This window comes from Pinus tabuliformis, chromosome 7 (genome assembly GCF_031772625.1).
Source record: "Pinus tabuliformis cultivar Carrire ecotype Pingquan chromosome 7, CPIR1, whole genome shotgun sequence".
Classification (NCBI taxonomy): domain Eukaryota; kingdom Viridiplantae; phylum Streptophyta; class Pinopsida; order Pinales; family Pinaceae; genus Pinus; species Pinus tabuliformis.
Window position 1 is genome coordinate 132,794,812 of NC_142293.1, and position 16,639 is coordinate 132,811,450.

At 37.7% G+C, this 16,639-nt stretch overlaps 1 protein-coding gene across 1 annotated transcript; it reads left to right on the forward strand.

The window, feature by feature from the left end:
- Positions 1–2,630: 2,630 nt before the first annotated feature.
- LOC149246113 (uncharacterized) lies at positions 2,631–5,034 on the forward strand. Its single transcript, XM_089457826.1, has 2 exons — positions 2,631–2,904; positions 3,890–5,034. Exons 1-2 carry the CDS (start codon positions 2,860–2,862, stop codon positions 4,646–4,648), a joined length of 804 nt encoding a protein of 267 aa, XP_089313952.1. The 5' UTR covers positions 2,631–2,859; the 3' UTR covers positions 4,649–5,034.
- The last annotated feature ends 11,605 nt before the right edge of the window (positions 5,035–16,639 follow it).

Consider the following 16,639-nt stretch of genomic DNA (forward strand, 5'->3'; position numbering starts at 1 on the left):
ATATTTGATTCTTTTCTTTTTTTAAATGTATAATAAATTCAAAATTAAAATAAATTTTTTATCACAGATATACTTATTTTAATATGAATTTATTAATCAAATTTTTGAATGCTCAATTTTCTTACAAATTTTTATATTATTTATTAAGAAATTTAATTTCTCTGAACTATGAAAAAATCCAATTAAAATTAATCTAAAACACTTATCATTAAAATATAATTGGTTATGACCATTATATCAAAATGACAATAATATGTCTCACCATGAACATGCCCTTGAAAATCAAGCGCTTCTCCTGGCTAGCTACGCACAAGCACATATTGACTTGGGATAACTTGCTTAAGAGGGGATTCCTGGCCCTCGCATTTGCTCTCTTTGTTGGCAGAACTCTGAGAGCAGCACTCACCTCTTCCTCAACTGTCCTGTGGCTGTTGAGATTTGGGCCAAGGTCTCCTCTCTTATAGGTGTCCCCTATTTCAACGATGCATACTCTATACATGAATGCATAAATCTTTGGTACGACAAAGTGAAAGCTTATATAACAATCCCTCTCTATGTTCCATGGGGGATTTGGAGGACCAGGAACGCTCTTATCTTTTAGAGTAGGACCCCTGTGATCATGGATGTTTCCTTGAATATCGTGGCCTACTTCCAAGAAATTGGCCCCTGGGTGCCAAAACCCTGTTCTCGATCCATCTCTTCAATGGATTTGAATGGGATCTTCCCCATTTGCACCTTCAATGGGGCTTCCTCAAATAATGATTGTGGCTATGGTGTCACCCTCCACATTAATCTCGATACAATCTTTCAGTTCTTTTGGTATGGAGGTAGGGGAGATAATTGCAGGGCTGAGCTGCTTGCGATGTGGGGTGCACTCCAGTGTTCTTCTTGGCTTGGGCTAGACAATCTACTGATCATTGGTGACTCTCTTTCAATGATTAAGTGGGCTTTGGGACAATGCTCTCTTGAGGTCCCTATCCTTTGTAATTGGATGCTATAGATTAGGGAACTCATCCCCTCTTTTTCGACGGTTTCTTTTCAACATGTTTTTCGGGAACAAAATATGGAGGCTGACGCTCTATCCAAGTGTGGCCTCACCCTCTGCCCTAGCTTCCTGTTTTTTGAAAAGTTCTCCTTTAGGCAGAGTCATGAAGTTGGTTTCTTTGAGTTTTAGCTCCTCTTTTCTATTGTTGATAGACGGTCTCAATGTCAGTTCTTGGAGAGGGGTATGCACTATCCCCATATATTTCATTCAGGCTAGGATGTTTTTTGTTGGTTTTGACTCTTATTTACATCTGGATAGCAGATATTTTGATTTTTCTAATCTTCAGACAGATAATGTATGTAATTGGAACACAATCATATTTTGGCTATCCTATTTCTTTTCTGGCAAAGACTGCCTGATGTTATTGTAAAACTTTCTCCATAGAATGAAAATTTTGTTTTTTTTGTCTGAAAAATGTCTCCACCATACTAAATTATAAAATGCAGCGCTAAATAAATACTTTTAATTTAGAAAAAAACTAAGGAAAAACTAAAATTTAAATTTACCTCGATCCACAATAAGTTTTCATTTTAAAAAACAACACAATAAACCTAATGAGAGTCCATCTTGTGTAATGTAGATAAACTAAAATAAAGGGAAAAAAAAGATAGGACTATGATAGACTTAAATAACAACATTTATGTAAAGTAATTGTATGAAAGGTTTTAGAATTCTCTCCAATCATGATTAAAGTAGGAAATTCTAAAGTTTTCATATTTATAAAAGAAAATTTTGAAATTATAAAACATCTTAAAAATTTAAATAAATATATATGGTTCATGGACACTGAGTGACCAACCTTTATGGAAAATCCAAATACAACCATAGGGATCTACTTATGGGCCAAACTAGCAAAACCTACCCTCAAAGAAGTCCACCAGATATGACATTGTGACTTCTCAATAAACAAGATACTTAACCACAAGAACTCAACTGATTAAGCTATCCCTTAAGACTATAATTTTATAAAATTATATATAATATATAAAAAATGCTATTTTTTAAAATTAAGAAATTCAAATATATAAATTTCCATTAAAATAAAAAATACATTCAAATATCTAGAAGAAATAAATAGATTTAACCGCTAGGTATTAAATCAATATTTTGTTATGTCATACTCAGTAAATCACTAATGGCACCATAATAAGCCTCATCATATCATGGGAAAGCAAGCTGTAAAACAACGCTCTGTTCGCGGTCCCACTGTCTAGTCAGCATGCCGACTACTGTAGCATTGTTAGGATAAAGCGTTTAGAATCTCAAGACTTGTGGTGCAAGGCACGTCCTTCAATAGTTAGTAGTTAAGAAAGGGGCGCATATGGCCGACGTCTACTGTTCCACTCTCTAAAGCTGTCAGTAAACGAAAAAACAGAAACCCAAAAAGGCTTTCATTAAAACAATACCATGTCTCATACAATTTCAATCCAACGGTCCTCAAATCTCCACATTAAACCATACAGACACTACCAAATTTAGATTCTGAAATGTGCTTACACGTGTATGATGAGGTGTCAGTGCTCCAACATACACGGTCCAGTAAGGCCTTCTATTGGCTTTGCTGCTCCGTCTTTGAACATCCAACCAGAAAATGACCTGAAAAATCCATCTGGGCAGACCACCGACCATTTCTATCCTTTTTAAAAAATAAGCCCTTTTGCAAGAATATCGGTATTCAGTTGCTATTTACAGTCTAAATCTCTTCAAGTTTCAGAACCCATCTGCAAGAATATCTGAATATTCATTATTGTGTAAGGATTTATTTGTTTTCTGAACTACCATCATTTCATTCTCTTTGATATAGCATCAAGAACATGGCCACTGAGAGAACAACACCTTCTGAGTCTAGCATGAACGAGGTGGGTCATTTTGCACTGCTATCTATTGGTGTTTCTTCCATGGGAGATCATTATTTGTATAATTTCTTTTTTCTGTTATCTGCCTTGGATTTTACATGGACTATGAAAGTTCCTCTGGTTTTAGTTTGATTAGTGACCTCGGTGGCTCCATAATCATGGTATTGATTATGGCATTTATCATATAAATTATAGATTGAATCTGATCATGGTTTTTGTTTTGTAAACATGTGTACAAATGAGACAGTGAAAGGATTGAATCAATGCATATATTCCCTTGGCATCTTGCTTAGGAATGTTTATGCCAGGGATTCAACTAGATTCAAACCTTAAGTTTTTCTATAGATTCCTAAGATAGCTTACTGATGTTCACGTGATTGCATGTAACCCAAGAGAATCATGCCTGCTCTGTGTTTGTAGGTGACCATTATAGGTTTTGGATATAAGGTATTCTTGTTGTAAAATCATCCCCAAATGTTGCATCCTTGCTTTTATTCTGGGCAGTAAAGAAGCATGGAGCTTAAGTTACTGGATTTCTTTTAGTTGACTGTTGTTGAGATGCCCCATTATAGGTTTTGAAATCAGAACATACTTTTACCCGCTTGAAGTTGTAAAATGACCCCAAAGTGTTAGTTCATTGATTCTTGTTTCGGTGCTAGGTGAATGGATGGATGCCTTTGGTTTGCCTTTTTGGTCATAGATTAAGTCGTGTGCTTGTCCCCACGGTGTAGCCCTAGAGATGCAGAGAAATTGTTTGGGCCAGGAACAAAATGTAGAAAGGCCTTGGATGATTGCGATGTTCCCAGTGCAAGCTTTGCAATCAAGGGTTTCCATGCTCACGATTCTAGTTACTATGCGATGAAGTTTTAACAATTAGGATGGATTCTGTGCTTACATAGGCTCAATTTGTACTTGGTTGTCAAACACGCAGGTTTAGTTCCTGTCGATTGAGTTGCTAATGGTCTTGTTTATTTGATTGATGTTTCAGTCTATTGAGAAAAAAATGGAGGATCTTAGTATTGAGAAGATAGAAGACGCACCGAAAGAATTTGACTCTTCTATTCCAGAGGCTGAAGAAAAGGAAATTTTGAAGGAAGAAAAAGCCCATGAGGTCAAGGAAAATGAAAGCCCAGACGAGCAACAGACTCGTGAAGTTGTCATTGAAGAAACTGAAATCCCCGAGGATCAAGATTCTCTCAAGGTTGCAGAAACTGAAACCCTTAAGGAACAAGATTCCCGTGAGATTGACGACAACAGAGCTAGTGAATTTTCAAAGGTGCAGGAAATTCCAAAGGCTAAAGAGGAGGATGCTTTTGAAGATGCCCCTGAGGCTATAGAGAAAGAAACCTTGAAGGCAGTAGAAACCCCTGATGTTGTAGAGAAGGAATGCTCCAATGAAGAGGTGGCCTACAAGGATTCTTCCGATTTGTTGGCAGAAGAGAAATTGAATAAAGATGTATCTGAATCTGCTGAGGCTGATAGGGAGAAGGAGGTCAATGTTGCAGAGGTTCGAGAGGTTTCCGTTCCGGCGGTGGATCACAGATCCGGAGCTGGAGATGAGAGCAAAACAGAGGATGTTCCAACTACAGTGGTTCATGAGACAAGCGATGGAGAAAAGCCTTCACCACGCCGTTCAGGGGAGATCTTCCAAAATGTAGGATCCAAGATGATTCAATCTGTGCAGAAGCTTAAGAATGTCATCAGTGGAAAATCTTCTAATGGAAAGCCATCCAAAACAACAGATTGAAGCCCTTTGCTGCGGAGGCTGAAACTTCCAACAGACTAGGGAAAAAAGAGAGCCGCTGGGCTTGAACATCTAGAAGGGACTTTGTTTCTATAAGCATGGATAGGCATTATGTAATTCAATGTATGTATTCTGGTTATCTTTGTTGTTTTTTCCTCATTTTTGCCTGTGACCTGAAAACTTCATAGTGAGACAAATTTTTAGGCCTTGAGAGATATATCTCTCAACCTTGTCATGGTGGGACGTAATGCATCCAGGAAAAATAAATTGCTCAAGTGAGTAGATTTTATGGCTCAGTGTGAGATAGGCTTTTTTATCAGCTTATGTAAGTAAACTGTAAATGTAGTGATTGAAGTAAAACAATATATATTTGATTGGATTGTCTTCTATTTGTATATTTCTTTATGCAATTCACGAGATAGGCTTTTTTATCAGCTTATGTAAGTAAAATGTAAATGTAGTGATTGAAATAAAACAATATATATTTTATTGGATTGTCTTCTATTTTTATATTTCTTTATGCAATTCACGTGATTATTTATATTATGTATTTGATATGATTGTTACAGCTTCATTTGTACTCTGTGTGTTGCATGATTATCCATCTCATAAGTCTGGAACTTTACCAAATAAAACAGAAGAGATTGTCAATAATATGAGCATTTCCAACAAAGATACTATGGGACTTCATTTTATTTCTTGGACAGGAAATGTCAAATAAAGCTCAGATGAAATTTGTTACTGATCGTAGAGCTAAAGTCAACCAGATATTTAATGCTGTTTATAAAGCTATGTTGGATTTTAATAGTGTATAAGTTCTAAAGCTTGTTTTCATTTGCTTAAATATCTGGGATGAAATACACGGATGAATTCCTGCATAGAATGCATGTTTCCAGCTGAATGTGAGCTTGGTTGCCATGTTCTGAGATAATGGCATGGAATGAATGAGCATCCTCATTAATCGCCCATTGTTTGTCTTTTTTTTCATGGATTTTGAAACTTGTTTTCATTTTCTCTTTTTTTCATGGATTTTGAAACTTGTTTTCATTTTCTCACAGCTTTGTGAGAAAGCATTCAAATAAATTAGTGCACAGAACATAGTTGTAGGAAGTGTCCCTCCCCACCTCTTCAGCCACTAGTACCGTGCTCTGAGTGTCAGTGCTTAGGGAGTGCCCAGGGAGTGGACTCCTAAAATCTGGGAGCTGATATAGAGTTGCAGGTAGCATTCCCCCACCCCACCCCACCCCACCCAAACTCGCTTTGGCCCCTAAAATTGCGTTATGAGCGGAAGCACTTAGGGAATGCCCTTGAGAGCAGGATCCCAAAGTCCAGGGGAGCACTCTAGACCTTTAGGGCATCCTACCTGCCCATTCAAGAGCATGGTACTCCCGAGGACACTCTAAAACCAAAGAGTGTGCTCCTCCCTAAGCGTTCCTTGGATGCTCCCTTGGTGCTGATTAGGTGCTCTTAATAGTAATGTTAAATTCTTGAAGTTAAGGGATAAAAAGGAAAGAAATGTAAGTCAAAGTTAGCATTTCATTTATTTTTTCTTGTTATCTTTTTACTTAAACTTTTAACAATGCCATTAATTGTTTTAGGATGTTTGAGAGTGGTTCAACCTCATTAGACATTATATGGAGAAAATAGAATTTCATATGTTATTCAAAATTCAACAAACTTAATAGTTTTCAGGGTTTTTTAATTGATGGGATTGTGGCATTTTCATTGGATTCTATCACATATGAGGGTATGTGATTGACATTTAATCAAGAGCACCAAGCCCTATATGTATCCTAATGTTGGTGATGTTGATTGTTGAACTGCTCTCAGTTTTCGGGGTTTTTAAATTGATGGGATTGCGACAGTTTCATTGGGTTCTCACATATAATGGTATGTGATTGACATTTAATCAAGCACACCAATCCCTATATGTATCCTAATGTTGGTGACATTGATTGTTGAACTCCTTTGTCTGGCCTTAAAAAGAATGTACCCTTCACTCAAACCAAAATCATTGATCAAACATATTAAGCTTTTTCTACCTTATTTTAAGGCTTCAATTAGGCATTGTCATCAAAATTGGTTGATTTCTATTGATGTCCCTAGAAGATTGGGGTAGATGAAAAGTCTAGACAAGAGGCAAACAATAAAGGATGATACTAATGATGAGGATCTTGATATAAATGATGATGGAACACACATGGGGGTTTTACCTCACATCTACAACATCAGGCAACATGGGTGCTTTCACAATTGGGGAACACTATAGAGGTGTGTTTAGCAACTAGCTTAGTTTATTGTTTGGAGCGACTGAACTTTTAGTCTTTATACTTCGGTGTGTAAATCAACTATTTTATAAACATAAATATTTTGTCATGTTATCATTGATAGCTACTAGATAACCTATTTCATTCCATAAGTTAATGGTCTAGTTTCCTTAATATGGCTTAAATATTTTTATGTTTGTTTGTAATTTCTTAATGTACTATGGATACCATTCCTATATTTATTGATGTACGGATATATATATATATATATATATATATATATATATTTTGATATATTTTGCAACTAATTTGGCATTATGGATGTTTATATATATATATATATATATATATATATATAGATATATATATAACTCGGGGTTTTTGTATAATGATACTCCTACACTAAAAAATGTTTCCACTCCATGCAACCTTGTGATCCATAAATTGCCATGGATATTCCACTGGATAGTTTTTACTTTGTTACAATACTCTTGATAAAATATACTTGAAAATCCAAGATCTACATATTACAGTTTTTTTTTCTCTTTAGATTTAAAGATTTGTAGATTAATGTTAATAGTGTATGCATGTGAATTAAAATTATGCAGAAAATGGAGAACGGAAAAATAAAAGCTCTCACACACATTTGACACAAGATATGACCTAGGAAACTCTTCCAGGAGAAAAACCCAGCTAGAAGGTGAGGTTGCTCAGCTCTCTCTCTAAATAGAAAATATTTGCAAGTACAAATAAGTATGATTTGTGCCCTGTGGGCTACTATAGTGCACAATTCCTCTGTGTGTACTCTATCTCCTATCTCTCTCCGCTATTTTAGCTTATTTATGGAACAAATACACTCGAAATTATGGAACAAATTTTCCTCCTAGTGGTCTGGTTACAATATAGATTCTTCTAGAGACTTCTTCTTCATAACCATGTGGCTAGCCCCTTTTTCATGAATAATGGTGATTGACATGATTCTTGTGCCATTAGAAATGTCTCTATATGTAGAATAGGAAAAAAAAGTATGGCATTAATGCACCAATTTTTTATCCCCAGAAAACGTTGTTTGATGCCTCAAAATGCTCTTGGAATATTTTAGACCTCAATTTGCCAAACTTACTCTCATCGGTAAAAAGGGTTCTATGAGTTTATTCGTGCACTTTTTCCGCTCTAAAATCATTGATACGGATGAAAAACAATATAATGATCCAATCTTGATCACACCTCCCCATTTTGGGAGGATTTTGGTCCTCAAAAGTTTCTACTAAATGAGGCGAGGAAAAATTTCCCCTACCTTCTCTCGTGTGTACCATTTAGCTTTCCTTGAAAGTTGTCATTTCAACCCAATCTGGCAAAGATCATGTTGTCCCTATCCTGTAGTTGTAGACCTCTTCTGCAAAATTGTATCTTCTGTCAACTCTTTTTGAGTATCTGATACTAAATCCTCAATAGAAGGTAGCACATGTTACTCTTCCTCATCTAACATGGAGGGCTCATAGAGTTTCAAATTCTTTACATTCACAACTGAGTAAATGAATATATATGGTGTAAACTAAGTAGGCATTATCACCCACCTTTTCCAGTATCTTAAAGGGACCATACTGCAGTGCCTTGGTTTTCATACCAAGCCCCTCTAGTCTCTCCTTATTCAACTATAGCCATGATATGTCTCCCACCTTGAATGATTTCTTTGGTCTATGCTAATCATGTGTGGCCTTATATTTCTCCTTTAACTTCCATGGTGTCTCTTGTACTTGTATATGGATTTCCCTGATTTTCTCTATAAAATTTTCAGCGCTCAAGGTGCTTCATGTAAGATCTTCCTTCACTCCTTGCCGCCCATATGCAATGTCCAAAGGTGAAGGTAAAAAATATCCCAAACAAGTTTCAAATAGGGACTTTCTTGTAGAAGTGTGGATTGCTTTGTTGTAAGAATGTTGTATATATACCATATTTTCATCTCGGGTCTTTGGATGCTTCTAGTTGTATTCCCTCAGAAGTTGCACTAAAGTATTGTTGACTACCTCTGTCTTACCATCTATCTGTGGATGAAATGTTGTAGATCTTTTCAACTCTATGTCCATCTTCTCCCACAATGTAGTCTAAAATGCACTGAGAAATCTTGTGTCCCTGTCTAAAATGACGCTCCTTGGCATCCCAAAGTGCACCCATACTTGGTCAAAGAACAAGTTTGATGCTTCTTTCCCACTTATGGTTTTCTTATAAGGCTTCAAAATACACATCTTGCTGAACCTGTCAACTACTACAAACATATAGTCATATCCCTTTCTGGTTTTTGGTAAACCTCCCACAAAGTTTACGAAATTTTTTTGCCAAGGACGAGTGGGTATAGGTAAGGGATGATATAGACCTAATTTCCTATTGCTAGGCTTGCTAGTACAACAAATCATGCATCCTCTTATGAATCTAACTATCTACTCTTGTATCTTCCAATACATATACCTATACAAGTTAACCATAGTCTTCCCTCCAACAAAGTGCCCAGCAACCTTAAAGGTGCAAACCTCTCTAATTAGTTGCAACACTCAACTTTAAAAATACATATCTTATCCAACATATAGAGTAACCCATCCTAGAGATGGTAATCAACAATGTTATTCCCATCATGCACATGACTCTAACTCTACAACTATTGAAGCACCTCCTTGAATTCCTTATCCTATGAATATGCCTCTTTGTATGCATCATGGGTGAATGGATTCATGTACATTAATGTTCTCAAAGTTGTGATATTTGGTGTGGGTAGAATTGGAAGCATGTAAGTGAACTTGTTTGTGTCACCCTTCTTGTATTTAATCAGTAAATGAAATTGTTGTAGAAACCCCATCCACTTGCAATATCTGGTCTGTCTTTGCTTACTTTGGTTCTGCAATTATTATTGTAGCTCCCAAAGGCAACCATTGGGTTGAGGAGAGACCAATACCTAGGACATCTTGATGATTATTTTAAAGATTTGATGGGAATTCATATCACATTTAGTATTCAATATATTTGAGAGAAAATTGATTCAGAACCTTCATTAAGAGGGGAATTGCAAAGGCAGATGTAAACTAATACTCACGAAAGCATTAATATTAGATTCGCGGTGACCAACATCACATAAACTTGTAGCTTATTAGTTGTTATAGTAAATTTGTTAGAAGACTTGAGCAAAAGAGAAAATCAATACACAGGGCTTAAATATAAGAATTTGGTGCATCAAAGTTCAATGTGAAATGGATGAGACACATATTTGAATGGAATGCTAGGATACATGGAGCGCATTTTAAGGATTAGATTTCATATCACTATAGGCATCTTTAATCAACATTTGACTTAGATGAATCCATAAATTCATGAAAAAATATCCAACCACTGCTACTACATGCAATCTAAGAAGAATAGTGAGAACATATGTAATAAACATAGAAAAGATGTTAAAATTGGCAACTAGGGCCAAACTCCATGTGGGTCATTTTATTTATGGCAGCTGATATTTTTCTTGGATCCCTCTAATCGAGAGGTGTAGGATTGATCTAAAGATCATCTGATTCTGATAAGTATTCATGGAGTTATGAATTTATTTGCGTTATAAGACAATTTTTCAAGGTCGGCCAACAACCAAATAAACCCCACATGTGCTCAATGTTTTAGTATAAATAGAGGTGGCCTTCAAGTCATTTCAACACACTTGGGATCTCTTCCTCTCTTTGATTGTATTTGGGTTTTAGTAGGAAGAGAGATCCTAAGGAATAACATTGCCCTGTTCCAGAGGGTAGAAAGCCGAAACTGCTGGAAAAGCCGGCACTGTCGGAAAAGCCAGAACTGTCGGAAAAGCCGGAACTGCCAGAAATGTCGAAAAAGCCGGAACTGCCGGAAACGCCAGAAACGCCGGAAAAGCTGAAACTTCCGAAAAAGCCAGAAAAACCGGAACTGCCAGAAAAGTCGAAAATGCCGGAACTGCGGAACTGCTGGGAACAGCTGGAACTGCCAGAACTGCCGGGAAATGCCGAAATAGCCGGAGCATCTGTCTCCGAAGGAGAGCAGCATGCAAGGGTCAACTAACTAACATTGGGACAGTTGTATGGTACTTAGCAACAAATACACCAAGCATGCAATGTTACAAGTAGCATGCAAGGGACAACTAGCATGCAACAACAAGCATGCTAAGGACAACAAGCAAGCAAGGTGTAGCCAACACATAGGTCAGGATGGCAACATGGTGCAGCAATGGCACATAATGCAGTACAATGATGGGTACGATCATGATTAATGTAGCGTGATGAGATGCAGCATAGTGATGATGGGTGCAGCATGGTGCAGCACGGTGAGGTGCAACATGATGACGAAATGCAACACAACAATAGGTGAAGGAGTCACCTTGGAGAACTAGTTGAAGCAACATGTCTTCAACTGATCTCTTGTATCATCTTCTTAGAGATTATCTATGCTCTTATCTAGATAAGTCAAAGTGTTGACTTCTGTTGTAAACATACTATCTCTCTCTCTCTCTCTCTCTCTGCTAAACTATTGAAGAACATATAAGAAGAATTGATCAAGGGTTTCCCTACATTGGGGTTTGTCCCTGGCTAGCGCCACATCTTGTGTCCTCTTGTCTTAGATTGTCTTCTGCGATTTATGTTTATGTTCTATCTGCAGTTTACTTTAATGATGATGTCATTGCTAATCTGGAAAAGATATTGAGCTAACTGTGAAAATTGAAATAAATTTATCTAAGCATAGAACATAACTAAAATTAACATGGAATCAGGGCTAAGGTGAAGACACTGCCCAAGAAAGAGTGAAAGAGCAATCACAGAAGATAGTTGGGAAATGACAAAAGGATCAACGGATTCCTCATCTCTCTTCAAATTCACCAAGGGTGAAGTCGAATGTTATGAAACCAGCTCAAGAAAAGATAGAAAAGATAGATCAACGCTTTAGAATTCAGCCTCTTCGAGGGGGCAACCTCCTTTACATTACATAAATGAACAATTCTTGAATGATACAAATGAAAAGACCTCCTTTCTATATATAGGAGTCTAAGGGGTCATAACATAATCAGAGCCGACATAACAATAATAATGTAAGGGCACAATAATAACAATAGTGGGCTTCTATGTGGCACAATAGTAACAATATGGGCACTACATGAGTACATCAATATAATAAGTGGGTTGTACTAATAACAATAAGGGGTTACACTAGTAGTATAGGGGCCTAACATGCCCCTCTCCTTCAAAAAGCGTTGTCCTCAACGCTTGAGTAGTTCTTGATGCTTCTGTATAAAATTCTTGTCCTCCCATGTGGAATCTTCAGCGGGTAAGTTCTTCCAGTTGATGAGATACTTTGAAATTGATCGATTTCGTAGCTATCGGGTTCTTTTTTCTGTGACTGCTCCAGGTTCCAATATGATTTTTCCTTCCTCTTCAATTTCTGGCAATATTTTTTGAATTGGGATCTTTTGCAACTTTTGAATAAGTGGCCATACTTCTTCGTCCTTCTTCCATTCATCCATTGCTTCGTTTATCCAATTTGGTTGGATAATAGAAATGGCACAAAACAATGCTTCCACATCCTCATCCTTGAAGAGTCTTCCCATTCGGTAAGGTTCCATTTTTTAAGTGCATGTAGTATTGCCAACATTTCCTTCTCATAAATAGCTTGCTTGAGATGTAGCAGTAAAAATACCCAATCACCTACATCAAAACATTTTTCACTACGATGTTGATCTACCTGTTGTTTCGTTTGATTTTGCACCGAAGTGGCGTTATCCTTTAAAAGTTGGAGAACTTCTTGTTGATGCTCGATGTGATCTTTCTCTGCTTGAACCTTTTTCTTCTTGATATGTCCTTCTATCTCTAGAGTTTGAGGAGTGGTAATTTCTTCCAATCCTTTACAAGATATGGTTGGATTCCTTTCTTGATGCTCGATGTGATCTTTCACTTCTTGAACATTTTTCTTCTTGATATGTCCTTCTATCTTGATAGCTTGAGGAGTGGTAATTTCGACCAATGAATTACAAGATATGGTTGGATTCATTTCTTCTTTCTCAATGTGATCTTTCACTTCTTGCACCTTTTTCTTCTTGATATGTCCTTCTATCTTGAGAGTTTGAGGAGTGGTAATTTTTGCCAATGCTTTACAGGATATGGTCTGATTCATTTCTTCATTCTCGGGGGTGGGGTCCTGGCGTATATCCTCTTCTTTTGATGTTTCTTGATCCTTTTCTTCCTCCTCTTCATATTCTATGTAAAATAATTTCTTCTCGGCACACTTATGACCTTTAGTGCATTTGCTATCACAATTGTAACAAAACCCCTTTTCTCTTTTTTCTTCCAATTTTTGTGGTGTAACCCTTGTAGGTTGTGGAAGGCTGGGAGAAACAACACTTCCATCTTTATAGTTATGAGGGGTACGCTTCCTGGTTTCCATAATTTTGCTTTCCACTATGTCACAAAGCCCTTTTACTCTTTCCAATTGTTGTGGTGTTGCTCTAAAGAAGGTGTTGCTCTTTGTATCCTCATAATGTGCTATCATTTCCTCCGTGAAAATTGACCACGTAACAAGTTGTTTACGAGAACAAAGCCCTTCATACCATAAAAATTGATCCGGTTCTAAATATGAAGATGCAATACATACCTTTTGTAACAGTTGTACACCATGTAGATCAAAATATTGCTCCATTTGAAGTATCCAATTTACCGGATCCTTGCCATCAAACTTCCTCATCATGTTTTTTCTTGATTTTAGGAGCTCAATCTTGAAACGACTGTAACTCTGTACTTTCAGATATTTAAGTTCTGAATTTGTGACCTGTAGTAGCCCTCTGTGTTCTCTTTCCAATGCCACCAGTCTGATCCAAATTGGATTCTCCATGAAAGAGTTATGCACAATCTCCCAAGATGCCCTGATTATAGACCTTTCCAGAAGAGCGAACTTGTATGAAGTGTCACGTGTCACTATTTCGACCTTTGGATCTGAAAAATGCATACAAGAAACTACAGTCCGTCCTCTATCTATATCTTCTTACGAAATTTCAATCCGATCCCCAGAGAGAAAATTATGACGATTTTCCCCAGTTCACCTATTTGGAATGTAATTCTGGAGTCTGCAAAAAGACGAACTTCCTCAGATCATATCTCTGCAAATATAGCGCGAAAAGCTCTGAAATTCGGACCCAAGGTTCAACGCAAATTCTTCTCAGATGGTTTTTTTTTGCAACTTTTGAAACGTCGCAGAAAAAAAGTTATAGCAAAAATGCCACGATGACCTATTTGGAGCAGCGAAACCCTAGAATACAAAGCTCTAATACCAAATGTTATGAAACCAGCTCAAGAAAAGATAGAAAAGATAGATCAACGCCTTAAAATTCAGCCTCTTCGAGGGGGCAACCTCCTTTCTATATATAGGAGTCTAAGGGGTCATAACATAATCAGAGCCCACATAACAATAATAATGTAAGGCACAATAATAACAATAGTGGGCTTCTATGTGGCACAATAGTAACAATATGGGCACTACATGGGTACATCAATATAATAAGTGGGTTGTACTAACAACAATAAGGGGTTACACTAGTAGTATAGGGGCCTAACATGAGGTGAAGACACTGCCCAAGCAAGAGTGAAAGAGCAATCACCGAAGATAGTTGGGAAACGACAAAAGGATCAGCGGATTCCTCATCTCTCTTCAAATTCACCAAGGGTGAAGTCGAAGCTGAGAATATTATCAGAATGGCGCAATGGAATGTGGCCTACCTAAAAATCACTTCTTTGGAAGGCCGAATCTCAGGGTGGAATGAAAGGCATATAACTAGTTCGACCATTATGCGAAGGAGTGTCCGAATGGCAAGGACACATCACTTGATGATGATAACAATCGTTCTAGGGACATCTTCAATGATCAAAAGAATGACAGGTAATGCAGGTCATCAAAATGGCTGACTCTTCATAGAAAGCAAGGAATCCCAGGTATGAAGAATCAAATGTTGTTTCTAATAAGATAAAGAAGCGTTATCTTGTATTGGTCCCTCCTTCAGATTCTTTGGGAATCTGGCTTATAGATTGTAGTGCTTCAAGGCACTTCATCGGATAGATGGGTGCACTCTCTAATTTGGTAGAGATGGAAACAATCGTTGGATTATACTTGGAGCCGATGCCACCTATCCCGGAAAGGGTGTAGGGAATGTTAACTCTCAATTGAATAAGGGTAACTCGATTCATTTACAAAATCTCTTTTATGTACCTGATCGCAAGAAGAACCTAGTGTCCATCTCGAAAATGGAAGTCAAAGGTTCCAGGGTGGCATTCATTGATGGGAAGGTACATGTTAAAAAAATATAATTTTCAAAGATGCTTTTTCTCATGGGTTCAGGGTTGGTAATTTGTATCAAATTGCAGGATGGTCCAGTGGGGATCATGTCAATTGACATATTTCATCTATAACACCAGAGGTCTACCTATGGGGCCCTACCTGATGTGAGTCAAATGGTGATAGGGATGCTTGAATTCAAGTAGAGCATGAAGGTACATGTCTGAGATGTACCAAAGGAAAATCTCATAAGGGGGCCATTCCCCTCATGCAACAGGTCCACAGGTTTGGAACAACCCGAGGAGTTTGAGATTCATGATCGAGAATCTCATGTATACAGGTGGAAGAAAGCCCTCTATGGCTTGAAGCAAAACACGCTGGACGTAGTATGAGAGGATTGATAGCTGTCTGATGAAGCTGAGATTCACTAGGAGTGAAACCGATCCAAACCATTACCCGAAGGTTGTGGATGATAGACCTCTCATACCAGCACCTTATGAGGACGACCTATTTCTGACAGGTGCAGACCCTCTCATTTGCAGAAAAAGGAGGGAGTTGGATTCCAGATGTGGAATGATAAACTGCAAGCCTGTGACTACCTCGAGGATCTTAATTTTCAGAGGTTATATGGTAGTGATGTCAGACCAGATTTGGGAAATGCCTCTAAGTTTCATAAACTCATTCGCATTGATGTTCTTGGTGAACTTCCGTTCAGACATATGTTTTGTACTTTGCATGGTGAGCTCATATCTGGTTGAGCCTCACTGGATTGGTGCCAAGAATATTCTGAGATATCTTTGGGGCACAATCTCTCATGGATTGAGATACACTGCCGAAAATATGAAATTGCATGATTATTCGAATGCTGACTGGGCAGGCAATGTGGAGGATCACTAGATCACTTCTCAGTGTTGGTTCTCTTTGGATTTTGCTTCGATATCATGGATGAGCAGGAAGCAGAAGTCAGTTGCTATAAGAACCACTGGGACCGAATACATAGCTATGAGTATAATCTTGTGTGAAGCTGCATGGTTGCAGAAGCTCTTAAGTGCGCTGTTTTTACACATGATGAATACCACTGTGATTCTCTGTGACAACCAGAGGGGAGATTCGATTATTGAGGAATCTCGTATTCGATGATTGCTCCAGCAGAGACATCAGACACTGCCTTATCTGCGATATGGTAAGTTGATGAGCAAGGAGGCTCCATTGCATTGACACTGATGTACATGTCACAAACATTTTGTCAAAGCCCTGGGGAAAGGTCAAACCTGTGATTTTCCTGAATGACTTGGAGTCATTGAGAGACCTTCTTATAAGGGTCCTGCAAGTTGCATGCATTAAGCCCTGGGAGCTCTATGGGGCTTGGGGTGTTTACTGGAGCAACATACGACCATAGGGTGACTCACCC

Coding starts and splice junctions, on each gene's coding strand:
- LOC149246113 (XM_089457826.1), top strand. CDS start 2,860: ATGGCCACTGAGAGAACAACACCTTCTGAGTCTAGCATGAACGAG. Junction 2,905..3,889: donor CTGAGTCTAGCATGAACGAG/GTGGGTCATTTT, acceptor TTGATGTTTCAG/TCTATTGAGAAAAAAATGGA.